Source organism: Chinchilla lanigera, unplaced genomic scaffold, assembly GCF_000276665.1.
Source record: "Chinchilla lanigera isolate Chin_1 unplaced genomic scaffold, ChiLan1.0 scaffold00013, whole genome shotgun sequence".
Lineage (NCBI taxonomy): Eukaryota > Metazoa > Chordata > Mammalia > Rodentia > Chinchillidae > Chinchilla > Chinchilla lanigera.
In genome coordinates, this window is record NW_004955414.1 from 22,829,144 (window position 1) to 22,847,511 (window position 18,368).

The 18,368-nt window shown below is 38.7% G+C and overlaps 1 protein-coding gene across 1 annotated transcript; it reads left to right on the forward strand.

Annotated features, from left to right (window-relative positions):
* The first annotated feature begins 541 nt into the window (after nt 1-541).
* Nucleotides 542-14,839, forward strand: Znf215 (zinc finger protein 215). The gene is made up of 6 exons (XM_005380182.2): nt 542-588; nt 2,958-3,540; nt 5,167-5,252; nt 7,223-7,355; nt 7,655-7,729; nt 12,877-14,839. The coding sequence occupies exons 2-6, from the start codon at nt 3,141-3,143 to the stop codon at nt 13,812-13,814; spliced, it is 1,632 nt and encodes a 543-aa protein (XP_005380239.1). The 5' UTR covers nt 542-588; nt 2,958-3,140; the 3' UTR covers nt 13,815-14,839.
* Nucleotides 14,840-18,368: the final 3,529 nt, after the last annotated feature.

Sequence of the window (18,368 nt, forward strand, 5' to 3'; positions counted from 1 at the left end):
CCCCCAGACCCCATCAATCTCATTTCACTCTTAGAATTACCATCTACTACGTCTCTAGGCTCCAGGGCATTAAATCCAAACGCCTAAAAGACAGCGTTTCTTGGATGACACTATACCTCACACCCAACGAGCCAAAACTGAACTCGGATCTGCAAGATAGTTTACCTTGATGCAAAACTGAGCGAATCAGTAAACTGATAAATCAGTAAAGACTAAGCAATAGACAAGATGCTATATCGTTGAAATTATGTCAGTTTTGGGGGGTTCCAGGTTAATGGGAGAGGGGGGAGAAGAAGCTAAGGAAGCTTTGGGTCAGTTTTCCCAGAAAGGGAAGAAATCGCTGAAAGTTTGGCGCCTTCTTCCAATTCACCAGAAGAATGGCATGAATCTTTTAGCAGATGGAAGGCTTGTTAACCCGGTCACTGCAGAAAGGGGCGAGGCCGGGAGGGGGCGGGGTCTGGGAAAGGGGCGGTCGGGTTAGGTCCCCGAGGGGCGCCGGCCGCGGTGGGTTCTGGGGGCTTCGTCTACCACGAGTGCGCATGCGCGAAGGTGCGCCACGGCAATGTGTGAACGGCGGGCTGTTTAAAGGTCAGGGAAGCCAAAGGTTCTTAGTTCTGTTGTGACTGTCAGCGCCAGCTTCTGTCACCACCCCGGGACGGCGACTTCCGCGGCTCCTTCCGACTGTGGCGCCGGGCTGAATAGGTCCCTGGATAGCAGCTGTGCTCTCCAGTATCCCCTGCGTGGCGGGGAGGCAGGCGGCGTGGGCGGGGAAGGGACCCACGGGCGGGAGAGCTCGAGGTCACCGTCGCTAGCGTCCGGAACCGCGTCTGCACTCTGGATCCAGTTGCGCTGAGCCGGGACTTTAGCTTCGCCGCTGCCCCTGTTCCTTTTTTTTTTTTTCCGGTACCGGGAATGGAACTCACGACCTTGCGCTTGCCAGGCAGGCGCTGTGCCGCTGAGCTAAATCCCCAGCCCCTCCCCTCTTCCTTTCTTCCACCTTCCTTTCCTTTCTAAACCCCCAGCCCCTCTCCTTTCTTCCTTTCTTCCACCACGCGTAGACCGTGGTGGGTGAGATGGGCTGGAACGGCTGGTGTTGAGCCGCATGCACATGCCAGCTGTGACTGGGTAGATCAGCTGCGAAGGACCGTGACTTTTTCCTCTAATTTCATCTTGCCTTGCCTTCCCAGTCTTTCCTAACCAACCCTGTAAAACATTAAAACCTCCAGGTAAAACCTCTTATGTCTTTCAAACACTAATTTGCAAACCTTTATTTACCTGAGCTAATCTCACAAGACTGCTCCTGTCTTAAGCTACTGCCCTACCCGTGACCATACGTATAAAGACCACGCGCTTCACAGATACTCCCTTTTTCCCATGATTAGCAGCTGTTCAAGTTCTTTCAGGCCATAAAACCCATCAAACTAGTGTCACCTGGTTATATGATAATCTAACTTTCTCTCTTTCACTGCGCTGCCCTTTTCTCTCCCAGAGGCGCTGGCTATTGTTTTAGTTATTCTAGTCTCACCGCCAGACTCAGAATAAAGTTTAAAGTTAGCGATTTGGGGTTTTGCTTATTCCAGTGTCTATCGCTTACTGGCCACGTAAGCTATTCACTCATGCCCATACCTTAAAATCTCTGGCCTCAAAACATGCTCTAAACTGTTTGTCTTCAGAAATCTTAGGCGCCTTTGTATGATCCTGAGCATCTGTGTCTGTCTTCCTTGCTCTATAATTATGTACACTGAATAATTCATTAATTTAATTTATGGTTGTAACCTGAAAATTTCCTCCAGAGTATTTTGTTGCTTCTTTTCACTTCCTGAGCTGAATGGTTAATTGTCTGTTTTTTGTTTAATTGTGTGTAAGGCTTTGCCATCAACTACAGAGCTTGATCTCTTCTGTAGATTTTGATGTACGACGTTGAGGATTTAGAAAGTTGTTTAATCTGTCATTTCTGTTATATTATTGTTTTTATTTCTTAGTTTCAGGGCCGGGGATAAAGTTTAGCGGCACAGTGCCTGCCTGGTATGTGCAAGGTCCTGAGTTCGATTCCCGGTACCAAAAAAAAAAAAGCAGACCATATTCAGCCAGACTTGGGCGTGGTGGCACATGCCTGTAATCCCAGCACTTGGGAGGCAGAGGCAGGAGGATTCCTTGCGAGTTCAAGGCTAGCCGGGACTACAAAGTGAGCTCAAGGCCAGCCTGAACTGCAAGAAGAGATCCTGTCTCAAAAAGACAAAAACAAAAAACAAAAAAAAACAAAAAGAAGAAAAAAGAAAAAAAGGGTATTTCTTAGTTTCTGAGGCTTGGTATAATTACCTTTCAAGTACGTAATTTGATTGACAGTTATATATCATGAGTTATACTGTTTCTTTCATCTTACTATTAATTCATTATATATTTACTATATCCCTGAATATGTTAAGTATATGTAATATATGTTGTGTATATTATGTCGTATTTGCTTGACATACTTTAGATCATCCTCTTACTTTCAGCTTTGTAGTTTGTTTTGGGATGTCTCCCAAGTTTTATGTAGTTGAGTTTATTGTGACCATAGCTATCCTTGTTTTTATATCAATTTTTTTCTTAGATGCTTCCTTTTATCTCTACTTTTTTTTCTTTCAGCTTTGCTTATGACATATGCCCTGTGAGCTTTACTGTTTCTTTTTATATTAATTTAAAAAGTATCTGGGTGCAGTTCATTTCTTTGCGGGGACTCATTACCTCTTCCGACTTTTTTCCACCAGTCCTATTTTAAGAGATCGTTTTGTTTATTGATAGTTCTTTTTCTATACCATTGTACTTGTTTTGTATGTTTAAGAAAAACAAAAATGCAATCCATAATACTTGTTTTTCTTAGGAAATTTTAAGACCATTATACTATTTTATCTTTTAACACTATGCTTATAGATATTTGTTATTTATGAGTCAAATTTGTTTTGTTTTGTTTTCAGTCTCTCAGGATGCTGAATATTGGTTTTGTGGAAGCTTCTGGAACTCTTCTCCTTAGTATGATATAACCTGATTCAGAGCGTACTGCATATAGTAAAGGGATGCTTAGTTCAAGCTTGAGAAGTACTGAAATCCTCTAGTAGGGCAGATTTGGACTACAGTGAGCATTTATTTGGCTTAGGAAAATGGAGGCTCCGAACAAGTTCGTCGCTGTCTCAGAACCTCAAAACCTGGCTCTGTGTGAACAAAGTGAGGTCTTGAAAGCAGATGTGTCTTGGCAGCAGGAGATCCCCCCTGTCATAGGGTCATATGACTCCGAGGTATCTCGCCAGAAGTTCAGACATTTCCAGTATTTGAAAGTGTCTGGGCCCCAGGAAGCACTGGACCAACTCTGGGAGCTCTGTCTTCGGTGGCTGAGACCAGAAATCCACACAAAGGAGCAGATTTTGGAACTCTTGGTGCTAGAACAGTTCCTGGCAATCCTCCCTGAAGAAGTCAGGACTTGGGTACATTTACATCATCCCAAGAACAGCAAAGATGTGGTGACCTTCATAGAGGATGCCACGGAAATGCTGAAAGACAAGGGTAAGACTATAGAAAAGTAGAAGTAGAGTAACTTGGCTTTATGAAGATAAATTATCTTTTTCTGAAGCTAGAGAGTGTCAAGTACAAGGTCGTGAAGGACTTTCAGTTGTAGCAGGAAACCTGAACTTTATTCCGTAGATTATAGAAAGCCCTTCCTGGTCATCGTTGAGGCCCGGGAAGTTTATATTTGTAATCCCATGGAAAAGTTATTGGAATTCCAGTGAGTTAATTCCAGTCTACCACTTCCAGTGCACCCCATGGCGAGAATAAAGACACTGAGGCATATTTGTAGTTATGGGGAGCCAAGGAGTCCTAAGTTCAGCTATGATGATGGCTACCTGGGACAAAGGCCTCAACCCAGGGCCCAACCCGGGTTTTATTCATTCATGAAAAAAGGGGTGGCTTGAGGATCAGTGACTGAGAATGGTGGGAAGTAGGTGAATGCTGTGAGCTGGGCTGGGTAGGAGTCCTGAAATCACCTTTGCAATATGCAGTGAGAAGCATATGCAGAAAGGGTAATCTGCATAACACAACTGAGATAGTGTCTAATATTTTGGGGTAGGTGCTTCATCTCTAATGTGTAATATTTTATGCCTTGGGAAGTCATAGCCTCTTATCTTGAGGCTCCCTTCCAAGAGCATAGAGCAGAGCTCTCTATCCTGCCTCAGCTCTCTATCCCGCCTAGCCTTGGCTCGCACATGTTTCATTTGAGAGCTATAAGGGAGCTGGAGAAACACTGCCCTGTCACCAGCTGGCCCAATTTGCATTGCTTAAAGCCAACTGTGGGACAAGGAAAAGTCCGAGTCAGCTCTGCGCACATTAGTGCATGGAAATAGGGCAAGGTTCAGCCAAGATGGAGACAGTTGCTCCTTCTTCAGGGAGAGTCAACCAGGTGGTCCTCCATAGTAGATCATGGAAATAAGAGAATTAAATCACATTGAGTAGGAAAGTAACACAGTTTGGTCTGCCTGTTAAAATACCATTTAGCATCAGTCTAGAGCAGGATTTGGCAAAGTATGGCCCATGGGCCAAATAATTTTAAAAATAAATTTCATTGGAACGTAGCCATGCCTGTTTACTCACATTTTGCCTACAGGCGCATTCATACTATGACCAGAGTTGAGTAGTAGCAGAAGAGACTGTGTTGCCTAGAGAAAGGTTACCAACTTCTCATGAAAAGGAGCTGAGGGTTCTGAAAATAGGAAAACCAATTAGGCTGTTGTAGTAGGTGTTGGAGAATGAAGGACCATTAGCAAAACAGAGGAGTTTAAACCTAAAGGAATTATTGACTGGCTTAAGGTGTAGGTAGAATAAAATAAGGTTTTGTGTGAACTCACATGTTCTTTCTATAAATGGGATATAAGTACCAAATTTTGTGTAGATATGGAGGGGATAATACATTAATCATATAGCATATTAGATTTGAAGTCCCTGTTGAAAAAAGCAATAAGTACTTAACGATTTAGCTTCTCATTGCTAGTAGGGCCTAGCAGTTATTATTTTTGCAGAGTTTTAATCATTCATAGGTGATTCTTATGAATCACATGTTAAAAGCACTTCTGCAGTCATCCAAAATGGCTCCAGGGCAGAACTTGTCTCCCTAATATTTTCTGTCATCTTGCTCAGGTGTACCTTTCAGAGACGCTGCCCCTCAGAAGAGCCACACCGAGGAGGAGAACGTGGAAGCTGACTCACTAACAGACAAGCCCCAAGTGAGTTAGGTTCCCCCTCTTTGCTGGATTGTAAATTCTTTTTTAATAGGACCTGCCTTTACTTGCCTTTTAACTTTCATCAAACATAGTTCCATCCAGGGTCATAAGTCACTTTTTTTTTCACAGAACATTACACCTATTTTCCTTAATAATAGACTTCTGGAAAACATTTGTCCTAGCCTTATGTAGTCTCTGTGAATCTATTCCCTCAAGAACATAGACGATAAATGAAGGTATAGAGCCTTACCGTAGGATGCTTGGAATTAAAAGTGGAGAGGGCCCATGCATAGAATCCTTGAGCAATGCCACTTACTAAGCAGGAGTAGAAAAACTTCAAAGGGTACTGAAAAGAGAGAAACAAAGATGAGAAGGAAATATGATGTCACTGAAGGCAAACTATGAGAACAGTTAAAAAAGAAATGTTTAAGGCTAGGGATGTAGCTCAGTGGTACAACGCCTGCCTGGCAAGCGCAAGGTCCTGAGTTCAATTCCCAGCACCAAAAAAAAAAGATAAAGACATGTTTGTAAAAGTGGAGTAATACAACCCAAGTAGTGTCCATTCACTAACATGCACAGGAAGAGAAGCCAGGTCACATTGGGTTGTGGAAAGAGAAGATCCTGGGAAATAGACAAACAAATGTGAACAACTTACAGAGACTGACTCCGAAGGATAAGAAGGGAAGAGTTTTATATGTTTCAGTGTGATTGAAAACACAGATAAAGACAAAGTTGAAGGTGCTGGAGAGAGAAGTGAATTAACTGATAGCGTGAGGTGAGAGAATTCACTTATTAACAAATACTTAAGTCTAATATGCCAGGGGCTGGGGATTTAGCTCAGCAGCACAGTGCCTGCCTGGCAAGCACAAGGTCATAAGTTCGATTCCCAGTACCGGAAAAAAACAAAACAAACAAAAAAAGTCTAATATGCCAGACACTTTTCTGAAGGCTAAAAATATCAGTAAAAAAACTAAAGTCTTTGCCTTATGTCTTTGCCTTATATAACCTCTTATGCATTAACTCCCTACTCTTACCATAATCCGTTCTTATTGACACTTTACAAGAGAATATAAAATTGAGATAAATTGTAGTAAGCACAGAAAAGTACAAAGAATGTAATTCACCCATTACCTCATTCCTCAGAGCTACACAGTACTGACATGTTGGTTTGGGTTTTTTGTTGTTCTTGTTTGGTTTTTTTGTTTGTTTTTGCATAATACCAGGCCTTTGCATTGAGTTACCCCCTAGCCCTATTTTGAGGCAGGATCTCACTAAGTTACATGGCTGGGCTTGAACTTGTAATCCTTTTGCCTCAGCTTCTCAGGGTGCTGGAATTACAAGCATGTGCCACAGTGCCCAGAAGCTTGGGTTTTTTTTAAGAAGCATAATAGAAGCTAATAGAAGCATACAGGCAAATATAAGCAAATAAGATAATTGTTAATACAAATAATTATTACAGATGAAAGGAGCCTAATATACTAAAGACTAATCACTAATCAGGCAGTCTTGCCTGTCTAACAAGATGACATTGCACTATGAGGTCTGAATGATAAGGAGCGAGCAGGCTACATTTCTCAGAGAAAATAGCTTCTCTTTTTCTGAACAGAGCCTACATTTTCATTACAAATTTCTCTTGAATCTACCTTACACACTTCTTATCTAATTCCTTTTCTGTAAATTCTGTATACTTTGTAGGAGTATTTTATTCCACAGTTATTTTAATTGCTTTTTCTTCTCGAAGTGCAAGTAGATCGAAGTAAGAACTGTACTGCCTTTTCATTTTGCTACCCTCATGGAGCTGATTAGCCCTTCATATAATTAATATAATTTCTTTGTCATCACTTTGAACCCAAAAGTTGTCCTATCAATTTCTTGTATATTCTGGCTTCTATGGTATTTTTTCCAAATTCTTTCTACCTCTGCTAATATTTTTTAGGAGTGACCTCTGTTTACAAAGGAACTTAATGTTTTAGGAACCAGTAACATTCAGAGATGTGGCTGTGGAATTCAGCGAGGAAGAGTGGGGGCAACTGGACTCTGCTGAGAAGAACTTGTACAAGGACGTGATGCTGGAGAATTACAGGAACCTGAACTCTTTGCATAAAGGTGGCATCTGTGTATTTACCTACTTTGTCTACTAGTAGAATCAGCTATTGAAAGTTATACAACTGCTGAAGTTGTTATGTTCATTTGGCTTCTTGTTCAGGTTTTCTAACAGCAGATCTTCCTGCTTTGAAAGTCCTTTTTGGTACAGAGCCAGAAATACACAGGTCCATGGTGCTTTTTTGGCCTGTGCTTCAGCAGCTTAGCCTACTGGACTGGGATGAAATTCTCTTTGCTATAAAATATGTCTGTTTGTTGTTGTTATTTTTCTCAATTAACAGCTCACTTATTTTCCAAACCAGTAGAGAACCCCAACTTGGAGAACAAGGAAAAAAGATGGGTAATAGAAGGAGAAATCCCAAGAAGGACCATTTTGGGTAAGAACCAGGAAGGTAGAAAATATTTGTAAGAAGTTACTGTTTGAATTATTTGTTCGGAGGGTGACAAAAAAGTACCTACACTTTAGGGGGAAACAAAAGGGGTATCATTGCCTTCTGTTCCCAGGCTCTTTCTCATTATGTGCTAAAATAGTGTATGGGTTAGGACCACAAACAGTTAACTTAAAGCTATGTGACTTGGCACAACTCCTCACCTGTAACTTTAAAGTACCTACTATGAGGACTAAATGAGTTAATACATATAGCACACTGAGAACATTGTCTAGCACATGATGCTAAATAAGCAAACATTAGCCAACTTAACATTGAACATTATTTTTTTGTTAAGAAAACAAATCTGCTTTGTGCTAAAATGGCTAGAAATCTTTTATATTTCCTTCTTTGATTATATAACCTCTTATGCATTAACTCCCTACTCTTACCATAATCCATTCTTATTGACACTTTACAAGAGAATATAAAATTGAGATAAATTGTAGTAAGCACAGAAAAGTACGAAGAATGTAATTCACCCATTACCTCATTCCTCAGAGCTACACAGTACTGACATGTTGGTTTGGGTTTGTTGTTGTTTTTGTTTGTTTTTGCATGATACCAGGCCTTTGCATTGAGTTACCCCCAAGCCCTATTTTGAGGCAGGATCTCACTAAGTTACATGGGCTGGGCTTGAACTGGTAATCCTTTTGCCTCAGCTTCTCAGGGTGCTGGAATTACAAGCATGTGCCACAGTGCCCAGAAGCTTGGGTTTTTTTTAAGTCATGTCTTTACAATACATCTCTGATTTCTAAAGATTTATTTTTTAATAAATTTTCTCAAGGTTTTTCCCAAAATGTATCAGGAATATATCATTTTATAGCCTGTTCTTTTCATCTATTATGATATCTTTAGCAGTTGCCTATTTAAATAATCTATAAAAATGTAGTGTCTGCCATACATATTTTTCCAACTTGTTATCATACATCTTGTACCCCCATTGTTTTTGCCTGTCAGTTTTATATGGAAGAATCTTTCCACACTAAAACTAAAACATATTCCCTGATTTTATTTTGATTTCACCATTTCAACATGATATCTTAATCAACCTGGTATTTACTTCAGTAAGTATATTTATTTTCCTAAATAGTTGATAGATTATGGTGTATTAAAGATAGCCACACACAAAAAAAGATAGCCACAAAGTCATTGTCACTCATCCCATCAAGTTGTAGACCTTGTTTTCCTTCCCTTTGAGTCTCAGGCAGTAGTGATACAGTTTAACCCGTGAAATACACAGAAGCGATATTTTGCCAGTTCCTAGTCTAGCTTATAATGGACTGGTAGCTTCTGCTTCTTTCTCTTGGAAGTCAACAGCCACTTGTTTAAACACACTGATATTGCCATGCTATGGGTAGCCCTCCTTAGCCACTTAGAATGTTTGCATATGTTGAATTAAAAGCGATCAGAATAGTACTCTTTTCTTTTCGTTCATTTTAGAAAAAAATACTTCCAGCCCCCCATTCAGTTTGACAGTGACTGTGTATTTATTACAGATAGCCTTTATTATTCAAGATATCATCCTTCTATACCTATTCTGTACACAGATTTTATTATGAAGAGATGCTGAATTTGATCACATGCTTTTTCTATATCTACTGAGCTGATCAGAATTTTATAAGATGCTTTTCTGCATCTACTAAGATGATCATAGGATTTTATCTTTCATTTGACTGATGTAATGTGTTACATTAATTGATTTGTGTACCTTCAACCATCCTTATATCCCTGTGATGAAACCAACTGGATCATGGTGACCTTTCTGATGTGCTGTTGAATTTGATTTGCTAGAATTTTGTTGAGAATTTTTGCCTCTATGTTCACATTAGCATTCAGTTTTGTTTTTGTATATGTCCTTGTCTAGTTTTGTTAGCAAGATAATGCTAGCTTCATAGAATAAATTTGGAAGGATTCCTTCCCTTTCAATTCTGAGAAATACTTTGAGAAGAATTGACATTAGTTCTTTTTTAAGTTTGGTAAAATTCAGCAGTGATGCCATCTGATTCTGGGCTTTTCTTTATTGGAAGACTTCCCATAACTGTTTCAACCTCAGTATTTGTTATTCTATTCAGATTTTTTATTTCTTTGTAGTTCAATTGTGGTAGTTCATATATACCCTGGAATTCATTGATTTATTGTGTTTTCCCATTTGTTAGCATACAGTTTTTCCTAATAGTCCCTAATGATCTTTATATTTCCTTGGTGCTAGTTTCCATGTCTCTTTCATTTCTAATTTTGAGTCTTTTTTTTTCTCAATTAGTATAGCTAAGCCACACGTTGCTGGTTTGATATTTTTCAAAGTGTTTTATTGATCTTTTCTGTTTTTTTAGTGTGATATTTCTGCTCTGATCTTTTTTTTTTTTTTTTTTTGGTTTTTCTCCGGTACCGGGAACCGAACTCACGACCTTGCGCATGCCAGGCAGGCGCTTTTGCTGCTGAGCTAAATCCCCAGCCCCTTTCTGCTCTGATCTTTACTTCTTTTCTTCTATTAATTTGGGATTTGGTTTTTTGCTTTTCTAAGTTCTTGAGATGCATTGTTAGATTATTTTAAATCTTTTTAGGCACTCATTGATATAAATTTCTCCCTCGGTACTCTTTTTGCTGTATCCTACAAGGTTCAGTAAGATGTTTCCATTTTCATTTGTTTTGAGAGTTTTTAATTTTTCTTCTAACTTCCTCAGTGACTATTTTTTTCAAAGCTGTTATTCAGTCTCCATTCATTTGTTTTTCCAGAATTTCTTTTGTTCTTGACTTCTAGTTTTAGTCCATTGTAATAAGAACATTACAGGATATGATTTCAGATTTTTAAAAAATTTTTAAGACTTGTTTTGTGGCCTAATATATGATCTATTCTAGGGAAAGTTCCATGTGCTGATAAGAACATGTATTCTGCAGGTCCATTTGGCCCATAGTATAATTTAACTGATGCTTCTTTGTTGAATTTTTGACTGAATGATCTGTCCATTGATGAAAATGGGGTACTAAAATCCTCCACTATTATTGTATCAGAGCCTGTCTGTCCTTTTATGTCTCATGTTTGTTTTATTGAGTGCTTCAACATTAGGTGCATATAGATTTGCAATCATATCTTTTTTTGTTTTGGTTTGTTTGGCTGTGCTAGGGACTGAAACTTGGACCTCATGCATACTAGGCAAATACTCTGTTACTGAGCTACATTCCCAGCCCTTTGTTAAAGCTTTATATTGAATTGATCTTTGATCATTAGTGTTCTTTATCTTTTCGTACAGGTTTCATCTAAATATCTACCTTGTCATATGTAACAACAACTGTTACCACTTAGTTTATGTTTCCATTTGCCTGGAATATCACTTTTTATCCTTTCACTTTCTCTCTAGTGTTTAGTGGCAAAGCTGGTTTCCTGTAGGTGGCATATTGTGGGTTTTTTAAAATGCAAATCTCTTTTAATTGAATAATGTAGTTTATTTACATGCTAGGTCATTACTAAAAGGTAAGGACTTATTTCTTATCATTCTGTTGAATTTTTGTTTGTTTTTGTCTTTTTGAGACAGGGTCTCGCTATGCAGTTCAGGCTGGCCTTGAGCTCACTTTGTAACCCAGGCTGGTCTTAAATTTGAAATGATCCTCCTGCCTCAGCCTCCCAAGTGCTGGGATTATAGGCATGCCCCACTACGCCCAGCTCTCTGTTGAATTTTTTCTAGATGTTTTAAGTATTCTTTGTTCTTCCATTTTAATCTTTGGGGGTTGATGGTTTATTGTACTGATAGTCACTCGTTTCTGTTTCTTTTTCATCTACTCTTCTAATGAATTTTATGCTTTCACATACTTTTGTAATGGTATTCATCTTCCTTTCACTTCTAGATGAAGAACTCCCTTCAGCATCCATTCTGAGAATGGTCTTGCAGTCATGAATTCCCTCAATTTTTACTTGATTTTTAGATGATCTTTATTTTTCTCTTATTTCTGAAAACTATGCTGGGCATAGTTTTCTTTGTTGCCAGTTACTTTCTTTCACAACGTGGAATATGCCATTCCATTCCCTCCTGGCTTCTAAGCTTTGTGCTGATAAGTCTGCTACTTGTCTGATGGCGATACCTTTAAATGTGGCTTGGCACTTTTCTCTTGCAGATTTTAAAATTCACTATCTTGTCCTTTTGACATTCTTTAATATATCATGGTGAAGATCTTTTCTGGTTATGTTTATTTGGGATTCTGTAATATTCCTGCATATGGGTATCCAAACTTTTCCCAGTAGTGGGATATTTTCTGATACTATTTTTCTAAATAGGTTCTCTTAACTTTTTGGCCTTGATATTCCAGAAACATGGATGTTTGTTCAGTAGTATCCCATAGGTCCTGGAGATTCTTTTCTTGGCTTTGATATTCCAGAAACTTGGATGTTTCTTCAGTAATATGCCGTAGGTCTTGAAGGTTCTTTTTATTAATTCTTGTATTTTTTTTTTTCTTTTTTCTCTTTTCTGATAGGAATATTTCAAAAGACCTGTATTCAAGTTCAGACATTCAGCCGGGTGTGGTGGCTCATGCCTGTAATCCCAGCACTCAGGAGGCTGAGGCAGGAGGATTGTTTTGAGTTCCAGACCAGCCTGGGCTACATAGTGAGCTCAAGGCCAGCCTGAAATGCATAGCATGACCCTGTCTCAAAAAAAAAAAGTTCAGACATTCATAACTTGATCTGATCTGTTGCTGAGGCTTTCAACTATATTTTTTGACTTACTGAACTCTTTATTTCCAAGATTTCTGTTTAATTCTTTCAAAATTTCTCTCTTTGCAATTCGTTTCATTCACCTAACATTTTCATTCTGTACTTTTTTTTTTCCTTTTTTTTGAGACCGGATCTCACTATGCAGTTCAGACTGGCCTTGAACTAACTTGGGGTACAGTCCAAGCTGGTCTCAAACTCGCAATGATCCTCCTGCCTCAGCCTCTTGGGTGCTGGGATTATAGGCATGTGCCACCACGCCCAGCTGTCTTTCACTCTGTACTTAAGATCCATGATACATGCTTATATCCTTATGTACTTGAGTCTCCCTTTCCTCATTAAGCAGTTTCCTACCATTTAGTTTATCTAATTTTATTTATTTTTTTAAATATAGAGACTATTTCAGAAGACCAAAATTCACTTCTAAAGCAGAATGTTTCTGCAGAAGAATCATTGCATGGAAAAATTATGACAAGCCCTGCCAAAAATGTACATGCTTCCTTACACAAATGGAGAGGTGAGGATCAGCTTCATAGGAACCAGGAAAAGCAGGAAGTAAATTTTCCACAAGAAGCTTCCATTCATATGACAGTCTACAGTGAGGAAGGAGATTCTGAATATAATGACAATAAGAAAAGCTTTATGTCAGTTAACTCTATTTGGGATATACAACAGGAAACTCCTGCAGAAACAAGGTCTCCAAACAGCCATAAGTTTAAAACTAACTTCACGTTTAATTCAGACTCTGTGGACGAGCCACATTCAGAATATAACGAATGTGGAAATGCTTTGAGCATTAATACACATATTATTCAGCCCAACAAAAGGCATATTACAGTGAATTCCTATGCATGTTATCAATGTGGAAAAACCTTTAGCCGAAGTTCATCACTCATTAGACATCAGATCATTCACACTGGAGAGAAGCCCTACAGATGCAGTGAATGTGGGAGATTCTTTAACCGATACACAAACCTAACAAAACATCAAAAAATTCATACTCAGGAAAAGGCCTCTGAAGGTAGTAACTGTGGAATAACCTTCTGTAAGAGTGAAGACAGTCATAAAAACCCAAGACTCCATTCTGGACATAATTTCTATGAATGTGTCGATTGTGGAAAATCATTCAACCGTAGTTCCTCCCTGATACGACATCAAATGATTCATACAGGAGAGAGACCATTCAATTGTAAGGACTGTAAGAAAGCTTTCAACCGACGTTCAAACCTTATTAAACATCAAAAACTTCATACTCAAGTAAAAACTGAAAAGGAAGAAATAACTGAATTACCTTTAATAGGTGCAGGACTCACTCAACATCATGGATATTAGAGAGAATCCCATAAATATAATAAATATAATAAAGCATTGTCAAAATTATTCCTTAAGTGATGTGACAGAATACTAGAAAGAAATCTGTTTGAGAGAGCTTTTCTTTTTTTTTGAGAGAGAAAGCTTTTCTAGACTCCCAAATGAAGCTATAAGGGTTTATACTTTTAACATACTATCACTATACAAATCTTTGTCTATCATTTTGATATGTTACCCGCACCTTTCTCTGGTTCATAAATAGGACTGATTCTTGCATTCACCTGACTTAGTGATGAAATAGATATTAGAGAGCAGCCAAGAAACATGCTTTGAGTTGATATTTAATGAACTGTTGGTCCTTATGAGAAGGCCGCAATAAAAAAGAAGCTTATGACAAGTATAATATAGAGGAACACTGTTAAGGACTGAAATCTCTGAATTAATGGCAAAGTCTTCAGTGACTGCCAGTTATTCCCATTCATTCCACCCCAAAGATATCTTTACCAAATTGGGGGAGTTTTCAATTGCAATGGGAAATTCAGTTGTTCACTTTTATGTATTCTTGAAATCTGCATTTTTAAAAAGTACTTTTTGAGATCCAGGCTGGAGAGACAGCTATAGCCTGAGGTGAGATCTGTATTTATCCCAGATTCTATGATATTAATAAAGTATCCTAACACTCTGTACCAAAACTGTGCCTGCTGTAAGCTATTTCAGATCCCAAATGGTTCTTTGAGCCAAGTGGTATGTCGTAATCTACCTCCCAAGAAGTTCACAATGGAGAAATTCTCAGTGAATGATGATGGTGGCTTCTCATCAGAGTTCAGGCCTCGAAAAGCAGGAAAGGTGGACTAGAGGGGAACCTCTATGATAAATTGATAAATGTCAAAAGTTGTATTTCTTTGTTCATTCTTTACATAAAAACACAAGCTATATTAAAAACTCAATACAGGAAGTTGGTATGGAAATTTATGTATAAGCAATGCAGATTTTTGGAGGAGCCCAACAAGAGGAAGACAACTAAATATTCAATTCAGAAACTTACTGACATGGTAATTATAATGGATACTGACTTTTTAAAAGATATTCTGAGTGTGTGTGTGTGTGTTTTTTTTTTTATTAACTAATTTTCTTTTAGGTGATCAAAAGATAAAAATACCATTTCCATCACTTAATTACCTTTTCTCTCAACAATCAGATATTTGAACCTGTTTTTTTTTTTAAATCCCTAAAAGTTAAGCTTTCTTTTAAAATTATGCTCACTATTTTCATTATAAAGTACCTTTTTAGAGTACATTTAAATTTTATTTCTTGCACAATACAGGCAATTGACATCTTTTTTACCCTCTTTTCATATGCCTACTTCTTATTTACTAAGTATTTGAATGTTATTATATGCCATCAAAGACAGATATCTAAGATGATTCATGAAGACTGGAGATTAGATTAATGAGGGATTGTTAGGAGAAATGATAAAGGAAAAACAAAGAACAGAAAGCTACAGAGAGATAGCAATACATGTTCAAGAAGAAGTTCATTGGCTGGAAGACAGCTGGCCCTGAGTAAGAGGGAGTGTTCACTTCGCATACAAGTACTGCTAGGGAGAGACTCAAAGGTTTTATCATGAGAGACCTTACAAGCCACCGTAAGAGTTTGGAATGAACAAGGTTCTTGTTAATCCCACTGTTATTCAGTACTCTAGAACAAATGACTGAAATAATGAGAAAAGGAAAACATCATAATTTGGAAAAAAACAATAATTTGCTAATGACAGTTGACCACTGGGACAATCACTGAACTGAGATATATATACTCACTTTTCTCAAACACTACCCTGAATAAATGGAAAAACATGTCTGGCTGTGAAAACTATTGTAGAGCTGTTTAATTTCCCCATAGTAATTGTTCAGGACTTTCACATTCTACAGGGAAATAAATTTAACTCCCAACCTGCTAGATGTTCTATCCAAGTTCATGTTCCCCAAAATCAAAGAATGAATTCTAAGGAACAACAGAGGATGAGAGTAGGAAATTTAATTGAGGGAAAGACAGCTTTTGCCTCAGAAACAGGAGGGGACCTGACTGGGTAGCCAGTGAGCCCATTTCACAGAGGAAGTTTTATAGAGCAAAATCGCAGAGCAGGTACAATGTGGGTTAAAACTATGGTCAACCCATAAGACTGTAAGTATAGCTACTTAGGTAATACTGATCCAATGGGGAAGCAAGTCATGTAGCAAGTGTACATGGAAAGAAAAAAGGACTGCTCAGAAAGGGATAGATCCAGGGGTCTTGGTCACCCACCAAGGTGACTGATGTCCAGCTAGACTTTATTGGATGAGGTGTTACCACTTACCCCTTGGGGAAGCATGTAGGCCTGGTCATTCTGTCATTTCTTGAGGTCTGGCCTCCAACAGATGCACATCTGGCCACAGTTATAACGTGTTTTGTACTGACTCTTGAGGGTCTAGCCCTTTCAGACTGTATAATATTTCTACCTAACTTAGCTGTCTATAATACTATTTTTAAAAATTCTATCAAATATTTGAGAATTTCAAAAAATAGTTATAAAGTTTATTTTATAAACATTACAAGTTAAAGTAGCTGTGATTATTTTTTAAATGGTAATAACAGGCCCCTTAGTAGTAATACAGTATGCAACTGGCCTAGGAGTAGACAGCTTTTGCACAAAATTGATTGTAGCTAGATATAAAGTGTAAAGATTCTGTGTATCATAAATTACCACTTCAGATCAGTGGGGGGGGGACAGTTAACTCAGTATTTACATATATACCATATCCAGATGCATTAACTATATGAATATAGTCTGCTAAAAAATGTATATATCAGGAAAAGGAAAACTTGCATGAATATTTTAATACTAAATTTATTGAGACATCATGAGATTAACACAGGTTACCTTTGGCCTCTACAATTAAGAAATGCTCAAAGCAGTGGCAATAAGGTCACAGAGGCCAGGCGTGGTGGCACACACCTGTAATCCCAGCACTCAGGAAGCTGAGGCAGGAGGATTCTTACAAGTTTGAGACCAGCCCGGGCTACAAAGTGAGCTCAAGACCACCCTGAACTGCATAGTGAGACCCTATCTAAAAAGACAAAAAAAAATGTTCCAGATATTTATTAGTATGGTGAACTACTGAAGTACATATACATTTTTTGGCAGGCTGTGTATAATATAGATACTCATTAATGTATTAAAACCAAAAATGTTAATAAACATGCTGTGGAAAACTGGTTAAAACATTAAACAAACCATCATCAGGAAAATGCTCTACATTAATTAATAAAAACAGATTCACATTCTGGGCAGATAGAAAACATAAAGGACGAATAAAAATACTTAATTTAGCGAGATTGACAATAAATGTAACTCATACACAACTAGCAAGAATTTAAATTACCTTTCAGGAGGGCAAATATAACATGTATTGAGAGACTTTTAAAAATTAATACATGGGAAGGAACAGCATTAAGGATTCGAAAACAACATGAATTCATATACTTCTCCAAAGGATGGGCTACAATATACAGCCTAATGAGAATTTAAGAAGAGACCAGGCATCCAGCCTATTAAAGGGAAAAGTACCTATCAAATTTAGTTTGACCAAGCAAAGAACAAGTATGTTCAAGGAAACACCAGACCGAATGAGGGGACCAAGACATCTGAATAGAGATGCTAGCACACTGCTCTGCCACAAGGGGGAGGCAGTGAAAAACTTATTCTGAGGAAAGTGAGTGGGAACTGTGGAAATTAACAAAGAAGTGACAGGAAACCTACAACACAGTTTTAAAGATAATCTAAAGGAAGTACCAAAGCAATCCTCAGTGTTAACTCTAGCTCCCCAACTCAGAGAAGGGAACACAGCCAGCATAAAGGAAGCAGGAAAGTACCAGCAAGCCAAACTATAGCAGCAGACTGGCAGTCCTAACTGCAGGAGTCTATAGTACTTATCAATTTTAAACCCAGTTTGGGGAGCTGGCTGGTCTAAAAATGACTCTGTTCCAAAGAAGAAACTTCACTTCGGATTTACTCAGCCTCTTAGATCTCACACCCCTAAACACAGCCAACACTCAATCCCATCTTTAAGTTCCAGCCGCAGAACCCTTGGGCTTGTCTCACAAGGTAAGCAGCCCCCTTCAGCATCCTGCAGCTTCAGGACCAGCAGCTGCATTGCCTTGCTGGCACTAGAGAGGGTCTCCTCTCAGGCCCCAAATCATGGGACTGTAGCTACTGCTGTAAAGTCCTAGCTTTACCCCCATGGATCCACTGGGAGCTGGAAAGGCTCCACAGTTCCAGGAGTGCTGCTCCCAGTGTCCCCAATCCCCATTGACACCTGAGCTCACCCAGTAAGTACTAGGGCAGAGTTCCTTCCCAGACCACAGCCTTGAGACTGCAACTTCAGTGCTAAAACCCTGAAGCTTCATTAAGCTTGTCCCTGGGGACCAGAGGAAGTGCCCATATGCTTCTCAGCTCCAGAACTGTAAATACAAACACAAGCCTTGTCCCCACCAGAACTTGCTCAACAGGAACAAGGTACATTCCCACCACTGCAGCTC